The following is a 24,391-nucleotide window of genomic DNA, read 5'->3' as shown; positions in this document are numbered from 1 at the left end:
TATTGATGTATATATATTATTGTCAAATGCCCGTGACCAAGGCACAAAGTCACAGACAAGGGTTAGATTATAGTAAAAAGGAGAAGATTTTGGACTAGATTTGGATTTGCAAGTGGATCATACATAGTACAAAATTAGTCGTTGTATCCATCTCCAAAGTTGATTCCATTTATTCCAAACCAACAACAGTTGACAACATTTATTATTGCATTGCTTCAATAATAAAAATTTTATTATTGAGACCAATAATGGTTGTCTCAATTAGTAGTAATTTATTTCTATTAAGTAGGCATGTCAATTCTTCCCATAAATGGAGGATCCCCGCGGGGACTTCCCCATTCGGGACCCTACAATCGGGGAAAAATTTACTGCGGGGATGGGGACGAAAAACCCCCGCAGCTAATTCGGGGACGGAGATTATGCTCCCCATCCTACAAGATTCCAGTATTCCCGTGTATATAGAATTTTACTTATATATGATCATAACTTATAATATGTATAACATAAATATAAGGGTTAATATAATATTTTACTAGTAAAAAAAATACAAAATAAAATTATCAAATATATAAGTAATATCTCACGAGTCACAAAGACACAAACATTACCTAAATCCTAAAACGTCGCATCAAACATTCAGACTTCGTTCTTTGATTTCATTCTTTACTTTTGTTCATTCTTCACTGCTTCACCTTCATTCCTTCTTCACTTCTTCATCATTCGTTTCACCATTTCACACTCTCTTCACCCTCTTTACTTCTTCGCTTTGCTTCTTCACCGTTCCTTCTTCGCTGTTCGTTTCAGCCGTGAACTTGTGGGAGTCTTCGTTGCACCTTTTTCTTCTCCAAATCGCACCGTGCATTTCTGGGTTTCACAACTTCGAATTGTGTGATTTTATTACTATTATTATTGATTTTTTTTGGTATTTTTAGTCATGTTTTAAACTTAGAATTAAACCTTAAATTTATTATTGTTGAAAAATTGAGATAAAACAAAAAAATTATATTTTTTTTATAATTTTTGACATTTTTTAATGTAAAACGGGATCCCCGCGGGGAGCCGAGAAATGGGGACGGGGCAAAAAATACCCCCACCCCGCGTGGGTGCCATGCTTACTATTAAGTGGTTGAAAGTTTGAATCTTATATTAAGTATAAAATAAATAAGATTGAGATAAAAATATATATATGCTTATGAATATTAATTATGATTTTTGGTGGAAATTATTTCGTACTAATATCATTATTAAAAAATAAAATGATTATTATTGCATTTCCTTTTTTCAAGGTTCTACTTCAAAGCAAACCAAATGCATTCGTACTTCTTCAACCTTTTCCTTAAACAAGGACTATACCCATAGAGTTAAGCTATTGAGACTTGAGAGTACTTGTTTCTATTTTTCATATTCCACTATGGTGCGCTTCTTCTTCCAGGACCACCCTAACTTTGTTTGACCGGAAATAGAGAGGGGATGGAAAATAATGGAATGAGATGAAAATATGAAGGGAATCTTTGGTAGGGATGAAATAAGGAGAAACTAAAAAAGAAATAGATAAAAAAAAGAAGTGGTATATATATTTGGTAGAAGATAATAAGGTGATATCTCAAACATTTTTTATATGAGGTGAATTGGATATTATAGTATTTATTCTACTTATTGAGAATATTTTTTGTGTGTACCCACGGAGTTGGGTGATCATGATTTATTTTTAATGCATGATAAAGTTTGAGAAATAATGACTCAAACAATCAGGCCGTAATAATAACCTACAAGTTCAAATCTACTTTAAATTCTGTTAGAGAAAATGTTAACAATTAATGACATAAACTCATTTATCAAATACTTATAAGTTAGTTTCAATATTCATTTGCAAATAAGAGATATCTTTGACAAGTAATATGTGAATCTTGTTTGTCTAAGCAAGAGTACTGCTTGAAGGTGTTTATTTTAAGATCAAAACAACTTCTTTTAGACACACTATGATTGTAATAGTTGTTTTGAGAAAATTTAAAAATATATTTAATTAATGCTTCATTTTTTATGAATGTTATCAAATTTTATTTAACTTTTATTTTTTAAAAAAATAAAATTATGTGAGAATGAATGTTTTAGAAGGAAATTGTATCAGTGAAAGTAAATGATTGGTAGCCTGGTTGGTCCCCTTCTAAATTCATGGTGGCCAAAATAATCAATTCCTACAGAATTGGTTTTGATTTAAATAAATCATATGGTAAATAAAATATTAAAAAATAAAATTTCTCTTGATGTATTTTAGATATTGGACTTAAAACATATTTATATTTGTGATTAAAAAGTAATTTTGCTCAATCATCTAAACAAAAATTAATTCTTCTAAACTCATTTTTAAATATAATTCTTAAATACAAATTATTTTTCAATTTCATTTTCTCAAAATCATTTATATAAAAATCTAAAACAACTGGATTCTATGTGGGTTTCAGTACATTTACTCTTATCAGAAATTAACCTTAGTAATGGGTTTTAAAACTTTTAGTCTCAGGAAAAATTAACGTATATACTTAACATGGGAATAGAAAGAATGAGAAAAACAACATACAAGTGGTTAAATAAAATGTTGCATGTTTATTTTCTTTAAGTAAAGTTTTGAGTTTAAACATTATATATGAAAATTTTCATTCAAAGAATTACTGAATTAGCCTCACTAGTAGAGAATACATATAGTTCCAAGTTAGGAAAAATAGAAGCCAAATACAAAGCTGCTTTTAAGAATAAACTCTCAAGTTAATCCTCTAAAATTATATGCTCTATTACATTAGTTATCTAAAATTTTGATAAACAAAATAATTTTTTAAATATTTAACATGCCACTATATAAGTCTTTAAGATTACTACTAAAATAGTCTTTTAAATATTTTTTAAAATCACTGTAAACTTTTGAGGTTGAATTTTTTTGTTACATTATATATGATGATGAATATGGTGATATTTTAGATTTTTTCAAAATAATTTAGTATAAAACTTTAAAACACTAAGATGATAATTAACATTTTAAGCCGTTATAAAGAACTTCTACCAAACATAATGTCTTTTTCAAAGTTCACTTTTTCAAACACTGGTAAACAAACTGTTAGTTTTTTTTTAATTATTATTTAAGAAGGAAGATGCTAAATCCAACCAATCATTTTTTCAAGAACAGAAAAGAGTGGTGTGCATATTTGCTGTGGACCATGTTACTTGTTGAACGTTAGAGTGAAAATAAAATTTCAACAACCCTAACTGTACAAATTGACCAACAGCTAAACTAACATGCACATCGTTCGTATGACAATGAGTGATTAGAAAAACACTTTTTAACATGTAAAATTATCGTTTATCGAAGTTACTTTATGTATTCTAACAACTTTGTTTTTAATCACACAATTAAGAAAAAAAATCTTTAATCAACATATTAAAGAAATTATGCGCTATTAACATTATTTTTATACTGATTAATGAGTTAACTTTAATCTCTCCCTACTATTATTATTACTTTAACAAAAATCATAATTTTCATCAGCAAGTTTATAATTTTTGTTGTAGATATAGATATACAAATTTTCAAACAAAAATTATAGCTTTGTTAGGAATCAAAATGGACCCTACCACTGAGCAATGATGTATAAATTTTGGTTAGCATATTATTTTATTAATAGGTTAATAATCAATTATTATATTTCTTCGTAAAAATATAGACCGATATATCTTCTTTTTTTAAAAAAAAAAAGAAGATACATATATCCATATAAACTATGAAGCTTGTAATTTCAAAATGATTGCCATACTAGCATCAGACACATATCAATATTAGATACTTTTATGCTGAATCCTATAACTTTTTTTAATTTTCAATATTAAATTTGTGTACCAACACAGATAAATTAGCACAAATTATAAACTAATTAAAAACATTTATTATGGTTACAATAATTAGCTATGGCCTTCAAAAAAAATTATCTATGACAAAAAGCACCGTCTAAGCTTACGAAAAAAAAAAAAAAGCCATCCCACAATTATAAGACCTGCGATGTTGTATGAAAATCAATGTCGGGTAGTAATTAATAAAAAACGTCGGACAGTAAAAAAACCAATAAAATAGTAAATTCAATGTGATAGAAATAAGAATGTTGTATTCGAATATTAAAATATTAGATAAGAAATTATTAAGGATGAGTAAATTGGAAGAAGAAACAAAGAGTTGTGATAAACAGTTAGTCAGTTATTATAGAAAAAATAGTAAACCTTTAAGAGTTTAGTTAGGTGTGGATAAGACCGGTAAAAGTTTCAACTAATTTTTTCTCAAATGATTCAATTAAGAGGGTAGATCATACTCCTATGCTGGAGGCAAGTAAGGACAAAGAAAAATTCACAAGCCAAACCATTAAGAATGATTTTGAGCTAAATATTTTCTTTATGAATATAATTAACAATGAATTAAACTCTTGAGTAAGTTGTTCGGACATTGTAAATGATTTTTAAACGATAATCCAATGACAATCACAAATCATATATCTATAATCATATATATAAATTTGTTTATTTTACAATAATTACTTTTAAAATTATAGTTAACATGAATTTGATTAACTAACTCTGTAATTTCTTTTACACTCACAATATATAAAAATTAAACACTAAATTTAATTCATGTTATGTAACTAACCCTGTTGGGTATAAATAGAAGAGTTATACACTGTCATCTAACTAAAAAATGGTAAATTTATTAAATTTTATGATAATTATTTTAAAAATTATATAATTAGTAACTTTTGATTGGTTGAGGCTTGATGTTATAAAACTTTTAACAGAGACATTAATTGATTGTTTGTAAAAAAAAAAAACTTTCGACACGTTGGTGACTATATTTTAATTTAAGATTTGTCACTTGTAGAATTTGTATCCTATCTATCTGTGTGGTACCAGAGCCTCAGAGCTCAAAAACTGCCAAAGCTTCCTTATATGGCTACTGCTCTCAAATATGCACTGTCTATCATCGTTTTAACTGCAACATCTTCTATACTCCTTCCTTAGTACTTACCAATCCATAACAACTTCAAACCCTTCAACATAGTCAACCTCAAATGGCTTCAGCAACACCAAAACCACGAAAAAGGCTAGCAGAATTTCTCAATGAGGAGCAAGAACCTTTCCCCCTAGAGGTTTACCTTTCAGAAAGTGAGTATTCAAAAAGGTGGAGTTTGGATGATGGAGATTCAAGCAACAACACTTCAGAGAAATCAACCAAATCTGGCTTAAACAAAAGGAAAAAGGGTCTACTCCTCCCATTTTGCCAAGTTCTGAAAGCTCTATATAACAAGCTTGGTTTCAACAAAGAAAGCAAAAATAGTCTAACCAAGTTTCATGACCAAAGAAACAAAAATGAAGGTGTTCCTGAACCTACTATTGTTCAGTTTTCATCAGATAGCAGCTTTACTATGTTCAATTCATGCCAAGATATTGATGAAGAGGGAACCTCCATTTTGTCACATATAGACCAGCACTTACTTTATTCTCACACTTTATGCAACATGGGACCCCAGAGGTACGAACTCAAATTCTTAAATATTTTACTACCCTCAATTTTTTTCTACGTTAGAGAAAAATATTAATTGTTTTTTGTTGCTCTTAATAACTGTAGAAGGAAGCGACGGAGATTCATAGAAGGTAGCCATGAATTACTGAGGAAGAATCCTGTACAAAGAGCTCCAAATGGTAGGTCTTCTTTGGCCGGTTTATGTTCATGGAGAAATTATTGTATGGTCCGGATCACCATGTCTCCGTGATTTCAGTCAATTTTCACATGACATGTAGTCGAGTTTCATTAACTCTTTTTCGTAAATCAAAATATTAGATTACATGTCACATGGAGATTAACCAGAATCATGGACATGTAATGGTCCCAGATCATAAAATAAAATGGTTTAATAAGGATGTATTATGAGTGAGATTCTTCTGCTGATGGAACAGTGAGTGAGGAAGTTAGGATAATGCAACAGAGAATACGGAGTGGTGTCATTCTACCAAAGAAAATCAGAGAGGACTCACTGTTATCAGCAGCTATCTGGAGTAGTTTACTTGATCAGTCAATAAAGAAAGGTAATTGTTGTACTAGGGAGTTAGGAGTGCTTCTTCCTGGGACTAATGATGTTTCCCAGATATTGAAATCCAAAAGGGTGTTGCATAGGATAAAGAAGATGCTGTTTGATTGTGTGAAAGATATTACCATAACCCTTCCAGCACAAGACGACAGAAAGAAAGGTAGCAGACAATTCATGGGGCCTCTACAGATTGCAAAGGTCCTTCCTCAGAGAACAAAAAAATGGGGCCAACAAGCTGGTGATGGAGAAAACCTCACCTACTTACTCGCTTTGGATTACTTGAATTCAATCATGGAATGGAACAAGTTCGAACCGCACGTGAAGGACATTAGTGTTGAGATCACTGATGCAATTTTAGATAACATCCACAATGAAATTGTATTTGAAATGATAGGAAATTTGACACGAAATACATAAAATTTCATCTTAATGTCTTGCAACCTGAAACATCCAAAGCCCCTCATTTTGAATTTGGATTTTAATTATAGCTTGGCTATTTTCTACATTCATTTATTTTTAGTTGGATTAGTAATATTACTATGCATAAGCTCAAGAATAATGATCCTTTCTTCCTCAATTATCGAATACTAGCAGTTATAAAAGCAAATTTTAATCTATGATATTAACATCCGCTATTTTACAAGTTAAATGTCTGCGTTATAAGCATTTCATTTTCCTCGATGGAGACCCATGATGAATTATAGATATTAATTCTTCCGGTCAAAAAAACTTCAGCTGCTCAAGATCGTAAAAAAAAAAAAAAAAAAATCTTCTGATGATAATGTTTCAGAAGAAATATATTCAAAGGATCTCTAATGATTCAGCATTTATTCACAAATCATCTGCCGGCATATTGAGCATATAAACGAAAGTTTATGATACAGTATAAATTTGGATTTGCAGTACTCAGCACTCTTGGTACAAATTAGGCGGCCATAAAAATTGTCAAAACTATAACGAGAACCAAAAGATTTCTTTACCTTTCAGGATCCTAAATTCATAGATGTGCCCAGAGAATTCACAATAAGTGTACTTGAATAAAGTCAATATTCTCCAAAAGATGCAGGTGAAGTTCTTTATCTCTTAACTGCAAAAAAGTTAGGAAAGAACAACTAGTTCTCAACATCATCCCCGAGCTCCCCGTCTTCAAGTTCCTCATGCCCCCCAGTTTTCCTTGAACCATCCCAGTGCTCCCTCTTGTGTCTTCTATGCCGGTTTTCGTTGTCTGATTCAGGAGAGTCTGCTTGCTGCAAGAATATAGTCCCACACATTTCAGATGCATAAAAGAATATAACGAAGACTTAAACTGAATAAACATGGAAAATTTTCATTCATACCTTCCGAGACTTCTTGCGTTCACTGCCATGCCTTCGTGATTTTTTAGATTCTTCCTTCTCTTCCTTTTCAGAATCCACATCATCTATACTGCTCTGATGCCTTTTCCGATGTTTCCTTTCCTTATCCTTTTCTTTTTTCTTCTCCTCTTTGTAACCATGGCCATCAGTCATATCTTGATTATCACTATCTGTTTCATCCTTCCTATGACGTTCCTTAGACTTATCTTTTTCACGTTCTCTATCTTTTTCTTTTTTCTCCTTCTCCTTCCGTTTCTCTTTCTCTTCTCTTTCTTTCTCCTTTTTAGCCTGCAAACAATTTTTACAATTTTAAATGTTATTCCAAACGCAACACTAAACTGCAAATAATAATGAATGTCAATGCAGTTCTCCACTAAGTTCAATTGTTATAAGGTGAAAGGAAACAAAAATTTCACAAAAGAAATTCACATGATTCTCATTTCTCTAAAACTGCAATCTTCTAAGCTTCTGATAAGTAGGAAATTGGTACAGAAAAACAAGGGCAACCAAAGTACACAGGTGTAAATAAATAGAGAATAGGGTTGAAGACCAATGGTTAAATGGCATCATTGTCTGGTCTAACCGCCAATCGTTTATAATGATAAACATAAAGAACAGAACTCACAAACAATAAATCAGAATATATTTAATCTCATCTATTCATAAAGTGAAACAGTAAAACCTGTATCGGGAAAAGTGTACAGGCGTAGGAATAAAAGAAGTCAAGTTCTCTTTTCTAGTTTTCTTTTCTCCCCAAGTCTCTCCCTGTTACTGTTAGTCTCTCCCTATTCACTAGAGTTCTTTAAAATCATCTCCTAAAAGAGGACATGTGATTCAATGTCTCACCTAAAAATCAAAATGCAAAAAAATATCAGAGCTATTTCAATGACTAAACCAGATCATTACACAATGCAATAAAAACTTGAAAGTTGAGGCTTATGAAACCAGATTGTGTTAGAAAAAATATCAAAACATGTGTAGATGTTGCTCTTATGAAACCAAAAACTGTGGCAAATAAAATTATGCACCTTTTCCTCTTCACGCTTGCGTTCCTTCTCTTTAGCTTTTTCCTTCAAGTATGTGATGTATTCCTCAAAAATTTCTCTACTATAGCTTTCGTCTCCAATTGACCTATAGGGCAGTACAGGATAAAAAACACCAAGCGAAAATTCTTCCGTCATGGAGACACTGTACTTAGAACAATTGCTCCAGGTAGATAAAACAAAAAATAATAAATATACCTGTACTCTTGAGCCTCCTCAAAAAGAGACTTGCAATCCTCCCATTTTGAGGAAGCAGTAATATCCTACAAAAATAAAATATGATGCTTAATATCAATTTATTGAGCCATACAATGTGAAAGATATATCAGTACTCGTAGAATCCTAGTTTACCTTGAATGTATATAACAGGTTAGTAAAGTCATCAGCAAGGCGTTGGCGCTTCTTGGCTTCTTTCTCCTCCTTCTCCTTGGCTCTCTCTAACAACTCTTCGAATATAAGCTACAAAAGATAAGCAAAATACCATAGTCTGATAATCCATGTTGCAAAGGCATAAACAACATTAAATAGGTCATCCGGTTAACAACTATTAATAGAGATTTGACCCAACATGCACAAGTGATTCAATATTATTGAAGTTAATCAATAACATCAAAAGGAGGCGCATATAACAATTGTTAGAATGAGAAAATGAATCTTAAATTGAAGTTAAAACTCAACTGTGATAAGTGATAACTACAGATTTTATATTTTACAATAGATTTAATTTTCTATCTCAATAAAATGCAAAAAAGCCTGATGTAATTATATTCAAAATGAACCAAAAACAAGTTGAAGCTAACATTACAGTCAGTTATTTGAATAACTACTCCCATACATTACATAATTTATATTTTAAGAGCAAGAAATGAAATCAAATGAAACATTACAACTGAAATAAAGACATGTCTAATGAATTAAAGTCATTACCTTCAAATTGATCTCGGATATTGTTTGGCATGCAGCTTCTTCCAAGACAGCAACCTTAAACTCTTCAAATACTGATGTAGTCACTACAGTGATCTGCTTGAATGAGACAGGAAGCTTAGGTAAGAAGAGTTTGTCATCAAACACGCTACAGATAAAATGCAATGAAGAAGATCTTTGTGATGCCTACCTTGCCTGACTTAATTGTATCTTTTATGAGCGTCTTGTCTTCATGATACTGTCAACAACAAAAAAATCATGTTAAAAACTGATAATTCAGCAACCATCTCCACCAAAAAAAAGGCAACCACTATAATACTCCAGGATGACATTACTCAAAATAGATATCAAAATACTAACAATTTAGTACTTCATTACCTAAATTAAGGAATCATGACATAAATTTAAAATATAAAAGCAATCTTTTTTTCTTGGAGTTATTTTAAATCAATTGGACTCAACAAATATATAACTGGACAGAAATTACATTTTTCCAATTGTTTTGCCCTATTGGGAAAAATACCCAAGTCCCACATTGGCTAGAAATAATGCCAAGATAGATTATATGCGGGGGGCAACCCTCATCCTGAGCTAGCTTTTAGGGTTGAGTTAAGCTCAAATTCACATTTTAAGATGGTATCAATCAGAGGCTATCCTAAATCCATTAAACAAGCTACCCACCATATTATCCACGCACCAAGCTCATAAGTGTTGGGCATAAAGGGGTGTATTGGGGAAAAAACCCAAGTCCCACATCAGTTAGAAATAGTGCCAAGTGGGGGGGGGGCAATCCTCACCCCATGAGCTATCTTTTGGGGTTGAGTTAGGCCCAAACCCACATTCTAAGATGCCAAAATCCGCGGAAAGAATCAACTAAACATGAAGGATGTAGTCAAAAGAGGATTTCACCACAGATAGAGATGTTGCCTAATGAAAGATTGCTTCAAATAACAGTAATCCAGCAGCCCAATAGCATTAGACCATAACAATATCCATCTAGTTCCCAACAGCAATACACATCAATAGCAAACTCATCATCAACATTTGAAAGAAATTACTAGAAAGAAATTTGATAACCTGTTTTTCAAGATCCTCTGCAGCATCCTCAAACAAATCTTTTGGAGTGGAACCAGATGTATTTGACGCAACAGCTTGATATTGAGGTAAATCCCTGACCTACAAAGTAGAAAACACAGCTTATTTCTCTTTCCATATTATTCCAGCTTTCGTTGTAACCAATCCAAAGTTTTATTACCTTCAAGCAATATTCATGCCATTGAGTTTTAGCAGTAAGAATTCCAGCAGCAACATGTTCTTCAAGCAACTTGCGAAATGCATCACGGTTTTTCCTTTCACCCCGACGGATTTGATCCTATAATCATAGTCATAAGTGCAAATACAAACAAGAATATTGACTAAATCATAACCAATAATTATACACTTAGGTTCTACCTTCTGTATTCTTTTTTGTTCCTCTTCTTCTTTCTCCAAGTCCCGAATATAGTCCTGCCAAAGCCAATCTCAGCTCATAGATCCATCATAAATGACCAACTAAAAGAAAATATACCTGGAAAACTAGCAAGCAGTCAATTTTTTCAAGTCGCAAGTATCTATCATCATCCTCTAACCGATCTTGGATTTTTCGCCAATGACTATTCGCCTAAAATGAAATGCAAATAGTTAAGGAAAAGGTTCAACGACAGCAACCATAATGACTGAAATGCACTCCATTTTTTAAAAAATTACCTTCACATAGTCACAGGACTCCAGAAATTTTCTATATTCTGCTATATTCCGGCGGTGTTCCTCTGCAGCATTTTCCTTTTCCTAAATTTTGCACAGAAAGGATAACAGTAAGAATGTCATGAAATAAAATTTGACATACATCTATTACAAATTTTAGCAGTTCAGTTTTAAAGAGGAACTTGAATTAAAATCAAGATGAGTTGATGTGCCGCCGACTCATTGTAATATTTTATTCTAAACAGGGATTCATTCTCCCAGTTCCAGGTACCAACTGCCTGCTGTGCATTCTTTGGAACAAATAGAACACAGTAATCCAGATTAAATAAACCATGAATCAGCATTATAAGCAACCACCCTAGACTTCCGGGAATAGATGGATATCCACCCCAGATTTAAAAACAATCAACAGTGGACGACCCATCAACCTTCCCCTAAAATCTATTCATAGTTCCAAATAGCAAGTTGAAACTAGAAAGAGGTAATATGATTCTTCTCCTTGCACCTAATTTAAATTTTAAACTTTGACTGCCTATCAAAAAAACAAAAAGTTCACACTTTGACTACATAAATTAGAGGGGAAGACAAATTTGGAACATAAGTTAGTGCTATAAACAACTTTCCAACATCCAACTCCTGGAAGAATGGTGACAATCAAGCATCTCAGCATGCAATTTGGACTCCAAAATGTTAAGGAAATTACATTCTGCATATCAGAGAGCACCTGCTTTTTTACCATTTTGTTTTAGTTCTTATTTTATTTAGCCAATGGGCTTGGACTTCAGTGTGTGAATGTCGCTTATCAATGGTGTTTAAACTATTCTAGCTTTGTGAATGAGGCTTATATAATTTGAGAATGGAAATCTAGTCGAGCAAACAATGCTCAGTCAGATTCATTGTTTGCTTGATATAGTAGAAACACTTTTGGACATTTAATCTTGGATTTAAATAATCAAGTGCACTATTTGTTTGTAATATCAAAGAAAAGTTTCCAACATATAACCATTTTTCAATAGTCAACAATGTACTTGATTTCACATCAAAATAACTATTATTTTCCCCTTCTATAGCCACAACAACCTAGCACAAAAGTAATTGAAAAAATTAAGATTCCTATATTTCTAGCTGACAGTTATTCCACCAGATCTATCAAGCTATTGCGAGTGGTCATATCAAAGATGTCGACAAAGGTGACAATAATGAAAATTTCATTTATAGTAATTAATAAACTCTATTGATAGATCCCTACCACTATGTAAGGGGTGTATTACGATGAGATTTAGGAGAAGCAGGGGGGAATCTTATAATACAAGCCCTGGGCAGTGAGGACTAGTGAGGAAGGGAAAGAATAGGGCTTTGGACTGCAACAACCTAACTTACAGAGAAAGGGAAATGGAAAGCAAGGGAGAGTACAATATGCAGGAAGGCATTAAAGAGGAGGGAAAGGAATTAGAGTTTAGAGATTGAGGTATGCAGAAATTAAACAAGGTTTTAGAAAGGACTGGATAGTAACCTCAAATAGTCTAAAGCTCTATTTATGAGATGTAACTACATTCCCTCTGTTTCTTGAATCTATGTTCAGTATTGGAGAATGAATGAGTGAATTTCAGCAAATAATAGTGATATTTTAGTTCTGATTATTAGTTTCTACCATCCATGTTTCCCTTCATTTTATTACTAGTTTCTTCTCACATGAATTACATTAAGTGGCTCAACTCCAACCATAATTTTAATTACAATAATGATATATTTAATAAATTTAGTGTCCTGCAATGTAACAGCCAGAAAAATAAAGCAACCATAATATTGCACACAAAGTCAGTTCCTGAGAAAAGGCAGTCAAATAACAGCCTGCCTGCACTGAAAAATCTGCAAACAAATTACAAAAATCACAAGTCCCTTAAATTGCATTTACTTCCAAAAAAGAATGGATCTTGAATAAGATAAGGAGATGCAAGCTGGAATGCTGGACTAAGTTAAGCATTTCAATATATATTTTACTCAAGCCAATGATACAATTCAACTCCTTCCCTTGATTGTATAAAGACATACACAAATCAAAATGTAAAATGCTACAATGTGACTAACATCCACTTACCTGCCACTAGGCCCACTAACCACCAAACAAAAACAAGATTCTTCCCAAAATTTACAAGTATGTAAAGAAAATCCACAAATATAAACAAAATATGCATCTTTCTTGGGCACAAGATCTACACTTTAAATGGTATGTAATGATTGCAAAGGTTCACTAGGAAGCAGAATGTAACATATTATCACCTTCCTCTCAAGTTCCACCATGTAGCTTTCAAATAAATCTTCTCGGTCCCTTAGTCTTTCAACAGCATTGAATCGTTCATCATTTTCAAACATACTAATAGCTTTGCTGATTACAGTAAACAATAAGAAATTTTAAGATGGATTATTTCAACCTAAGGAGACCAACTAGAAACAAAATGTTAACCAAACAAGCAGAGACATACCTCCACCTCATGGATGATGTAAGTTCCTTGCACTCCTGAAAAGATAATATGCATAAAGAGTTAACTAATAAAAGCACAAAATAATCAGGTATTCTATTCAACATACTTCCAACATTTTTGTGAATTCTTCACGGGCTCTTTTCTGCTTCATGCGCCTCTCTTCAGCCTCCAGCTTCTTCCTTTGACCCAAATACTGAATGAAAGATTAAATTGATTCAATGTTACAAAGTCACACAGGATCATTACAAAATCATAGAAAATGATACGCAACTATATCGCGCAACTGAATGAGTTGATGCAAGCATAAGTATCCACTTCAAGGTAAGCATACAATTTTCCCTGTGAGGCCTGTTTCTCACCTCATTAAAAGCCTGTTTTCGCTCACCAAGTGTTTTTAGGGCATTATATCTTTTGTCATTGATGATTTCTCTCATTGCCTGGATTACAATTAAAAACTAATAGTTAGCATTTGCAGCATACACACACACACCAAAAAAAAGAGTACAAAAAATTCAAGTTACATCAACTACCTGTTCCCATGTCCAATCAGACTGAACATTCACAGATTCCAAAAGAGCTTTAAATGCAAGTTTTGCTTCCTAACAGAGCAATTTAATGTGGCATTATATATCATGGTAGAAAAGGATAAGATACCTTCAAAGTGTTTTAATAAAGGAAAATTTCCATGACATGAATTCTTACCAGTTTATTTGCATATACCAAGGTTTCATCGTCATTGGTTTTCTCTTCAGGTGGAACAACATTATTTTTTCCAACCACAGGCAATGATCTTTTGGCTTCCTGAAGGAGTTGCAAGAAAAAATATGTAAATTAAATAAAGGTTCATGATTGGATAACAAATTAATGACTGTCCTTTTGAAGTTTTCTATTCTCAATTGTGACCAATGTTGTTAAATAGCAGTCATGACGGAAAACAGATAGACAATATGGCAGCGGTATAGCAGGTTTCACATGGCAGCCACCATACCTATGGCGACCATGGCAGTTGTGGTGTCTCGCAGAAAATGGAAGAAAAACAAGTAAAAACAGAAGGCAAAAAGGTTGGGTCATGTGACCCGACCCAAACCCATGCCATGAAAACCCTTCAAATGATTTTCATTTTCAACCATGCTTCATTAACATCTATCAATCGAGCCCATGAATGACCTTCCATTCCACCTCTCTCATACTTTCGAGGTTTGACAACTTCTCATCCTTCTTCGTTGCATCTGTACAAGTACAAATCTTCTGTACGCTTCCTCTTTCTTTTTCCTCACTTCTTTTCTTTTGTGAATTCTATTGTTTTACTCTACTTCATTTCCTTCTCTTTATTTATTATTTTTAAAAATATTATTTATCTTTTATTTTTTAATTATATTATTTTTAACTTTTGTTTTTAAAAGCACTATTTTTTATTTTTTAATCTATTTTTAACTGTTTTATTTACCTCTCTTTTTATATATTCTATTACTCTTTTGATTCCATTTTTAATTTTGACAATTTATTTTTATTAATATTTATTTTAATTTATCAAAAATATTATTCTTTTTTATTTATTTTTCGATTTTTATAAATTTCGTTTTATTTTTAACTATATTTTCTAATTCTTTTTTTGAATTATTATTTTTTATTTTTGTTTTCTTATTCAGTTCTTTTAATCCCATCATCTTTTAAACTCTTTTTTAAAACTGTTACATTTTTATTATATTTTCTAACTATTTTTTAAATATGGTTTTTAATTCTTTTATTCTTTTCATTTTTTTAATTCTATTATATTTTTATTTTTTAAAAAAATTGTTATATTTTTAATTGTTTTCTAATTCTATATATTTTTTATTCTGTTAATTATGCATTTTTTGTATATTATGCATGTATAAAATAGAATTAAAAACCATAATTAAAAAATGCTTCCACCATTTGCCGCAACACCATCTACCACATTTATATGGCGGATTTGTAGCTGACCACCATGATCCACCATAATCCTAAGTATATAAACAGTAGTACAAAAAATAAATCTTGATGTCACCACTTTGAATGAAAACTAGAATTTCTATAGTCACATAATCCTACTACACATGGTTGGTCCCTTTTCTTAACAGTTTAGCTTTTTAGGTGGTTGAAAATCTGACATGGTACTAAACAAAAGTTTAAAATAGTGATCAATTACAGATTAAGACTATAACACCTTACAAATTTATTCTAGTATTCTGTTTCATGTATTTGTTCTATAGGCTTGTGTAAGTGCATGAATGTTTATGCTGGGCTTAATATGCACAGTAGGTGCTAGGTGTCTCAGAAAAGGCCAGGCATTTGGAGCGATCAGAAATGCAACAAAGGCAGATAGATTTCAGATGCAGAAGCATAGCCCCCAAGATCAGGGGCATTGATACCAACTTGAAAACTAAAAATATTTGAAAGGAAGTGACTAAGGGTGTGTTTGATTCTTTGTTTTAGTTTTTTAAAACTATTTTATAGAACAGTTATAAAAAACTAATTTTTAGAGAATAGGAGTAATAATAAGATAGGAAGAACAGGAGTAATAGAAAACTGAAAGTAGAAAACCAGAACATAGAGATGTTCTGGTTTTTTGGTTTCGAAAACTTAAAAAAGAGATGTTAGTTTTGAAAACAATTTTCAAAAATTACTCTTGTCAAACAATTTTTTCATTTTTAAAAACATAAAAAGTTTTCAAATATAGGAAACATACAGGCCCTGAAAATTTAATTTGTTAATCTAATGATTACAAAGGAAGATAACCACTCCTATATACAGACTGTTTTTGGTTTTTAAAACAAAGAAAACAGGCATGCACACCAAGTCTGCCTCACTACATGCATCACCACTCTAGATGGCACACATCTTCGACCTAGGACCACAAAATAGGAGAATGAGAAAACATCTGTCAGGCGTTTCTGCTATTAAAAAAAAACTTGTATTGCAAACAATTTTAAATTAATAAATTTTAGAGGAGGAATTGATTGCTGAGCAGCATAAAATTATTTTAGGAAACAGATTTTAAGACAAAACCATATTGCTAAGCAAATCAAGCAAGCACTTAATACCATATAAATCTCAAGAGTCTAAGAATCTGTACAGGCTAATTAATGATAAATAAAAAAAACTATCAATTATCAATTATAATAATTACCTCGATATCTTGAAGAGAAGATCCATTTACAGAAGCAAAATCTTGAGATGCTTGATTTTCAACACTGCAGGTAAATTTTCAATGCACAAGTCAGTATTGAAAACTACGACAGCGAAAAAATAAACAATAAACATGCAGAACAGAGTTTTATACAGGGGTGGCATTTTGGATTGTTGAGGTGAATTCTCAGCTAGTCCAGAGCTTCCTGCAACTATTGTAGGTGCAGCACTCGTAGTTACCACAGTGCTTGGTTCTACTCCTGTGGTGCTTGGGGTAACTATAGAGTGAGAAACAGAGGACCCAGATAATCCAGAAACCGACTGTTGAGAATCGGTTGCTGCAATTGGTGTGACAGAAGATGGGCTGGAAGCAAGCCCATTTGAATGATTTGATGTCAAGGAAGTGTTCAAGCTAGCTGCATTAACTGCTGTTGGTGTTGGTGTTGGTGTTGCTGTGGAGGAGACTGCAGCATTGGATGTATCATTTGTTTCTGACTGCATTCCCTGGTTTGCAGCTTTCTGTGCCTGCTCACGAGCCAACTGAATGGAAATATTGCAATTTGGGGTAAGAACAGAAATGCTGATGTGAAGAAAATTAAAAACAAATACAAATATAATCATTAATAACAAACCTTAAGTTCCTCTGGTATTGACCACGTTGATTGCTGAGTAACCTTGTTGTAATAATACCTGCAAGATGCCACACAGCCAAAACATAAAACATTACATGAATTATTACAAACTAATGACACATAAAAGGTGTATAAGAAATGGGTGCAGTATACAATATATAATAGGAAAGCAAACACACTTTCTTCCTTCTGAAGTGAATTCTTTCCAAACAGTTGATGCATCAGCTCTCTGTCACATCCAGCAAAATTAGTGGGATTTGAAAATGCTAAAAGTATACTACCCAAGAAAGATCATCATATGAAGGTTATAATAATTAACCACATGCTGCTGCAAGAAACTATAGGTAAGGACTAACCAAATAAAGGAAAGAAGAAAACATCCCTGAAGAGTTAATTGTTATACGATAATATTGCCACAACTAACACAGTACAAGAAATTATACAATAAAGAAGAATTTTTATACTCCTATGCATAAATATGTAAGCATACCCCACTGCAATGTATAAGCCACCACAAGATCGTAAAAGGGGAAGGAGGTAAAGAAACAGAGAGATGAAGAAAGAAAAGGAAAGCACGAAGTAATATATATAGACACACAATCACACCACACCATATATCTCTTGTGTGTGTGTGTGTGTGTGCAAAAACACCAAACTTACTTACAAAAGAGACAATTGATATCACACACACACACACCATAAAGATCACCCTAAAAAGTGGCTGAAGGAAGGGGATGGGAAGGATGTTGCCAACCATCAATTAATGGTATTGTAGAACCACAGCTATACACCAACCTCACATTTATGTTTTAAAAAAAAAAAGATTGTAAATAGCAAACTGTTGCCTGCCTTGAGAAAGTGCTACCCCCGCCTTCACAGTGACCATATAGGCAGTTGTTAAAATTTCTCCTGACTTGCCATGATATCTACAAATCAGTGGAAGCACATGCACATAAAAGGATATTCGCACCATAAACCTTCTATGATCATTGAAAACATTGTAGAAATGATCAACATCCATATAAGATACCAGTTTGATTGACCACATTACACTTTCAAAGCATGTCCAACAGATAATAAAAAGTAACATTCACAAGAACAGCAACAAATTATCAAAACAACTCACCTCTATAGGTGACATCAATTCTAAAGGTTTTTCCCAACTTGATTGCCTTGTCCTCTTGTTGTAATAATATCTAGTTAATTTGAGAAAACAAGAACTTCTGATTATGATTCTAGAAAATGAGAATTACAAAAGCACCAAAAAATTATATTATTTTGACAAATAGTTAATAGGAAATATATAAGATATTTAGTGTTTGCTAGCAAAGCTGAATATGATTATGTTAACCAATACCTTCTCCCATCAGCAGAAGTGTGCTCTTGCCAATCAGATAAGGATTGCTGGTTAGTAGCATTAGTCACCTAAAATTTGTCAGAGCAAAATACTGAGAATTGTAATAATATTAGCTCAAATTTGTCATAAATCATAATATAACAGAAGAATACATGATTAACATAGAAATAATGTAATTCACTGAATCACATTTAATGTAAAGCATTATCAAAAACTTCATGAACTACCGAGATTCAATTAGCTACTCTCAAGGAATCTGCTTCAAATGATATCATAACAAGAAAGTCACAATTCTTTTACAATAAAATTCCATGACGGATACCTAGGCACAGGCACAGACACAGCAGAAAATGAAAGGTAAGCAGAGAATGCAAGTTCAAACAGACCAAGGAAGATACAGAAACAAAGAACTGAATAAAAATATCCCTAACACTTTTTCTTTAAAAGTGAGACACACACAACATAGGCAAGCGGAGAGCAGCCACAGATTTGGTACATGCACAACACTTTTAGTTGGTGTGGAGCTGGTTTGCTGACGCAGCAGGTGCAAATGCGACCACATTTTGGAGCAAAATTGCTGTGGCCGCATGCGTAAGCAGCCTCGATTTCAATTTCTGGGTAAAATCTTGTCCACACCTAAGCGAATCGAAATCACGCCCCTGTTTTAACTTTCCATTTTCTTTCTCTTTTTTTAAGAGAACCTTTTCGTTTTTGATTCTGGGTTTTCTAATTTTTAAACCTTCTTTTATATTTTTGCCCCTGTATTAATTCTTGTTGACGTCCTTTCCATTTTTCCATTTAAGCCTTTTACCAAATTACCCCTATTAAGCCTTTTGTTTTCCTACTTTAAGTTCCCCTGTTTTTACGTGAACATTCAGCACATGTGTTTCCCCTTTTTAGCTTCCCACTTCTCTCAGTTTTTAACCTTTCTTCTCCTATTTCTTCTCATCTCTTTTTGCAATTATATTCTCAATCTCTGAGACATCTTACTTTTTTACTCTTTAATTTTGTGTATTTTTCTATTTTTCAGCATTATGTGTATGATATAAATTTTTTTTTTCCTGCAAAAATAATATTCTATTAATTGAGTACCAGTGGTACTAGAATTACAAACTACATTCCAGATTAGTCCCAATACATAAAGGTTGGGACCAAAATCTGGTATAATATCATTTTACATAATTTGCTCTAATAGTCTATCCTCCTCTATTGAGAAATGCTGCTCTGATGTTTGAGGACCAGTAGTTAAAATGCATGTTGAAATCCTTCTCCAAATTTGTGAGCCACGTCCATAATAAGAAGACTGCATTGTCTAAGATTCTGTTAGCATCAAATGACCCATTTGAGAATATAATATTGTTTCTTTGCTGCCAAATGCTCCATGTCAATGCCAACCACCACCACTTCCATCTGCTAGACCTCACTCCCCCTACCATTCCATGTATGTGTTGGATAAAGTATTGCCTTGGGTGGTTTGGGAAGACACCCGAAAACCCACCCAAGACAATGACTCCCACCATACTGAAATTATCTTACCATATAAAATTATAAATTATGTATATTGTTTTCTAGACTTCGACTCCACACCACTATCTAGGATTGACTGCTTAGCACACATCTATAGGGGGAAAACATGATATAACACTACGACAAGAGAATTATCATCTTATTGGAAAGTATTGATGTCATTATCATAAAAATAACAACTATAATACCAAAAAAAAATAAGAAAAGAGAGCTCCACCATAGGAATTCCAAACAAGCTCTATCCACAGCTTGTATAAACAAAAGCATTTGAACGTAACATCAGTAATATGCATTAAAAGATAAGAATGGATAGAACATTCACCGTATCAGTTGATGCAGCACCAGATGATTGCACCCCAGCCGACTGCACAGATGTAACAGCCGCAACACTCTGAGATGCAGAGGATGGCCAAGATTGACCAGCAGGAGAAGCAAACATTTGAGGTGGATGCTGGTATTGAGCCAATGCGTTTGCATTATCTTGCTGCTGACCATAAGATAGTGTGAACTGAAAATGTGTACAATGATGTTAGAGAATAGAAGGTACTAAACAACTCAAGAGAAATCTAGTAATCGACTACAACAGCAAAGCTCTAAAAACTAAGGTAGCCCATACATATGAAGAATGAGGAGCTGCTACTGAAACAGCCAAGCCAGGCATATGATTGCTAAAAGGGGGAACAGTTTGCTGTGAATGTGTTGGAATGGATGTCAGTGGCCGGTTTGTCTGAATATATTGCATAGGTATAGCTTGTGATGAAGGAACAGGATGACCAGGCTGCATTGGTCTTGGAGTCAACTGCTGCATTGGTTGAGAATACTGCAATTGCTGACCTTGAATGACAGGCATTCCCGCATTTGAAGAAGGAATAGCATGTCCTGCAGGTCCAAATTGTTGTGAATTCATTGGAACAAATGGTTGCCCTTGCTGAGCTTGAATGACTGGCCGAAACTGCAGATGAAAGGACATAAGAGTGATGGAAAAAAATATGATAGATTCTTATTCAAGAGCAAGAAATTGTAGTTAATAACATGAAGAAGAAAAAAATCATTTGAATAAATGAGGGTAACCAAAACTGAGGACCCAACAATCACACACACACAGAGACACATGGAGAGAGTTACACAGAAAGAAAAAAATGAAAATTAAGAAGCATCATGTACAGCGAAAACTGGGACAGCATTAATTAACTCTAAAAAGGAAACAAACAAAACAAAAGAAGCCGAATACTAAGACACTAGCTATTCTTCATATCACCATTTAATATTCTCATATTCAAAGCAGGTATGTTACTAACTATATGTTAGATTTCAACTTAAAACCAATTGGACCTAAGTGAAGTTGCCCAACAGATATATAAGTTGCACCCCAAGAACTGAGGCAGGCAATGTGGGACTTCCTAACACTATACACAACCAAAGCAAGTTACTAGACATTAGACAAATATTGCATTGTAACAAGATTCTTGGTTAGTATTGAGAAAGAAATATGTTACCTGCATGCTGGAGGGTTGAGAATTATTGGCCATTTAACACAAACGGTTCCTGCAAATTAGAAGAGGATGCATCAGTCAGAACAAAATACAATTGCATCTTCATGACTTATTACATTGATAAATTATGATGTATTTGTAATGCAAGGTAAGAAAAAAGCTTGTACACAAAATGAATATTTACAGACAGCATAGCGTTTTACAGGGTTATACCTTCGCTTCCTAGTTCCATTACAAGCGGATGGTCATCAGGGTAAAAAAACAATATATGTATACACATACTGAAAATTATTCATATTTTCTAGCATTTTAAGTATTTACTATATCAATAAAAGTGAAAAGAAAAAAGGATGACTGAAGGCAGCCATTAGAGAAAACAGAATTAGTTATTCATATTTTTTGGTTCATTTTACCTTACAACAGCAAACAGAAGATATATGGTGGGTTGGATGATTAAGGAAGAAGGGAAGAGGGGAAAGGTCACGGGCTTAATCACGCTGGGCAATTTGTTTTATATATTCAATCTATCAAATCCTAATCGAAAACAGCAACGAATATCATTCGTTCAAAGGAAAATAAGAGAATTACAAATACATATAGTAAAATACGTTCGTCAAATCCTGGATTTGCCTATTCCGCTAGAACCTTAACCTAAGTAAGTCGTTGCAAACCTAACAAGTATAGAATCGAAACTTTAATAGATTAGATTCATTTCACTTAAATGAATCAATTTTGCGAGCAATTAGAGAATTCACGACAAATAGGGATGAAATACTTACTGGTGGCGCAGATAGGGAGCAAAGGTGGAAGAAGCTAATCGTCGGTCAAGCTGAATTGACAGAAACTTCGTTGGTTGTGGCTACGAATCGAAACCCAACGTCCTAGGGTTTTAAGAGAGCTTGCAGTACATGACACAAAACAACCGGGAAAAAAACCACAGCATAGAGTAAAACATTTTGAGGAAGACGAATGTGATAAAAAAAAAAGTAAGAGTAAAACAATTTTCATTTATGGAATTTTAATTACTAATTATTACTTAATTAACAACCAATTTTTACCAAAAGGGTGTAAATTTTTTTCAATTTTCTTATTTGGGATCAATTTTAAATTATTACAAAAAATGAGATAATTCCTAACTGATGCGAATGATAAATTTAAAGTTGTAATATCTCTTTCTGAATTAAAATCGTAAAATTTTTATGATTATTTTTTTTATTTACGAATTCAAAGTTATATGCGTTTTTTAAGACTTTGAAGTTGTATTTTTTATTTTTTTTTATGTTTAAAGTATTTTTTTAGAATTTTTTATTTACTTGTATTTTCTTTTGTTTTGTTTTCAATTTTTTAAATAAATTGTAAATAATTTTATTGAATTATTAAATTAATATTTTTAATTTTTCTTATTATTATTTTATTTAATATCTTGTATATATTTTTTATATGGTTTTATTTAATATTTTATATATTCTTTAATATTTTTTATTTAAAAATATTTTATATAATTTCTATATAATATTTTATTTAATATATTTTATATTTTTTAATAATGTTATTAAATTTAATTTTTTTTGTAAAAGAAGTAAATAATATAAAATACTTAAATTTAAAAAAAAAACTAAAATTCTAGAACAAGTAAATTTAAAAATTCAAGACATTTAAATAAAAATTACATGTTTATTTAGCATAATCATACTAACTATTCATAAACGATTAATATAATTTTTACTTTTTATGTTTTCCTTTAATTTATCTTATTCATTTTATATTAATGTATTATGTTGTTTTTAATTTAATAAATACTTTTATTATTAATTTATTAGATGTTGTTAATAGTAAATTCCTTTATATAAAAAAATAATATTATTTCATAAATTATAAGTTAACATCAGTAATAAAATATTTTAATATTTGTTTTAAAATTTTAGTTTTCTAAAATTTAAGTATTTAATGAGATAATAAAAATATATATTAAATATCATTATTTTAGTTTTTTATTCCATTTACAAAATAAATCAAATTCAATAACATTACTAAAAATATATAGATGAATTTTAAATATACAAAATATATTAAATAAAACAATATTAAAAATATATATAAAATATTTAAAAAAATGATATTAATATATATATAATACTAAATAAAATCATATAAAATATATATATATATATATATAAGATATTAAATAAAACTAATAACAACTAAAATTAAAAATATTTATTTAATAGTCAAATAAATAAAATTATTTACAATTTTTAAAAAAAAATTGAAAGCAAAAGAAAAGAAAATACAAATAAATAAAATATCCTAAAAAAAATCTTTAAAAGATAAAAAAAATACAACTTCAAAGTTGTAAAAAAAAAAAACTCACAACTTCAAAGTCGTAAGTTCAAAAATAAATTTATACAACTTTAATGTCGTAAAAAATTTTACAACTTCAATTATAAAAATAAAAAAAATAATAAGTCAAGACATGACTTATCTAATTTTTAGTAATAATTTAAAATCAAAATTCAAATGCAAAAAACTAAAAAAAAAATTGCATCCTTTCAATAAAGGTCTCCCCAA

At 31.7% G+C, this 24,391-nt stretch overlaps 2 protein-coding genes across 2 annotated transcripts; one reads left to right on the top strand and one right to left on the bottom strand.

Moving 5' to 3' along the window:
• Positions 1-4,924: 4,924 nt before the first annotated feature.
• Positions 4,925-6,625, top strand: LOC114394001. The gene is made up of 3 exons (XM_028355537.1): positions 4,925-5,560; positions 5,657-5,730; positions 5,986-6,625. Exons 1-3 carry the CDS (start codon positions 5,100-5,102, stop codon positions 6,531-6,533), a joined length of 1,083 nt encoding a protein of 360 aa, XP_028211338.1. The 5' UTR covers positions 4,925-5,099; the 3' UTR covers positions 6,534-6,625.
• Positions 6,626-6,876: 251 nt separating this feature from the next.
• Positions 6,877-22,797, bottom strand: LOC114394000 (pre-mRNA-processing protein 40A-like). The gene is made up of 28 exons (XM_028355536.1): positions 22,603-22,797; positions 21,827-21,875; positions 20,947-21,282; positions 20,653-20,838; positions 18,804-18,871; positions 18,573-18,642; positions 17,626-17,675; positions 17,447-17,504; positions 16,969-17,354; positions 16,816-16,879; positions 14,367-14,465; positions 14,195-14,263; positions 14,024-14,101; positions 13,771-13,857; positions 13,665-13,699; positions 13,462-13,567; positions 11,185-11,265; positions 11,006-11,098; positions 10,891-10,944; positions 10,694-10,810; positions 10,516-10,614; positions 9,629-9,676; positions 9,442-9,534; positions 8,866-8,973; positions 8,713-8,777; positions 8,500-8,602; positions 7,454-7,759; positions 6,877-7,363 (listed from the first exon to the last, which is right to left on the bottom strand). The coding sequence occupies exons 2-28, from the start codon at positions 21,857-21,859 to the stop codon at positions 7,229-7,231; spliced, it is 3,027 nt and encodes a 1,008-aa protein (XP_028211337.1). The 5' UTR covers positions 21,860-21,875; positions 22,603-22,797; the 3' UTR covers positions 6,877-7,228.
• Between the last annotated feature and the right edge of the window lie 1,594 nt (positions 22,798-24,391).

This window comes from Glycine soja, chromosome 17, assembly GCF_004193775.1.
Source record: "Glycine soja cultivar W05 chromosome 17, ASM419377v2, whole genome shotgun sequence".
Classification (NCBI taxonomy): Eukaryota; Viridiplantae; Streptophyta; class Magnoliopsida; order Fabales; family Fabaceae; genus Glycine; species Glycine soja.
The sequence above is the reverse complement of the archived record's forward strand: the minus strand, read 5'-3'. Positions and strand labels throughout refer to the sequence as shown.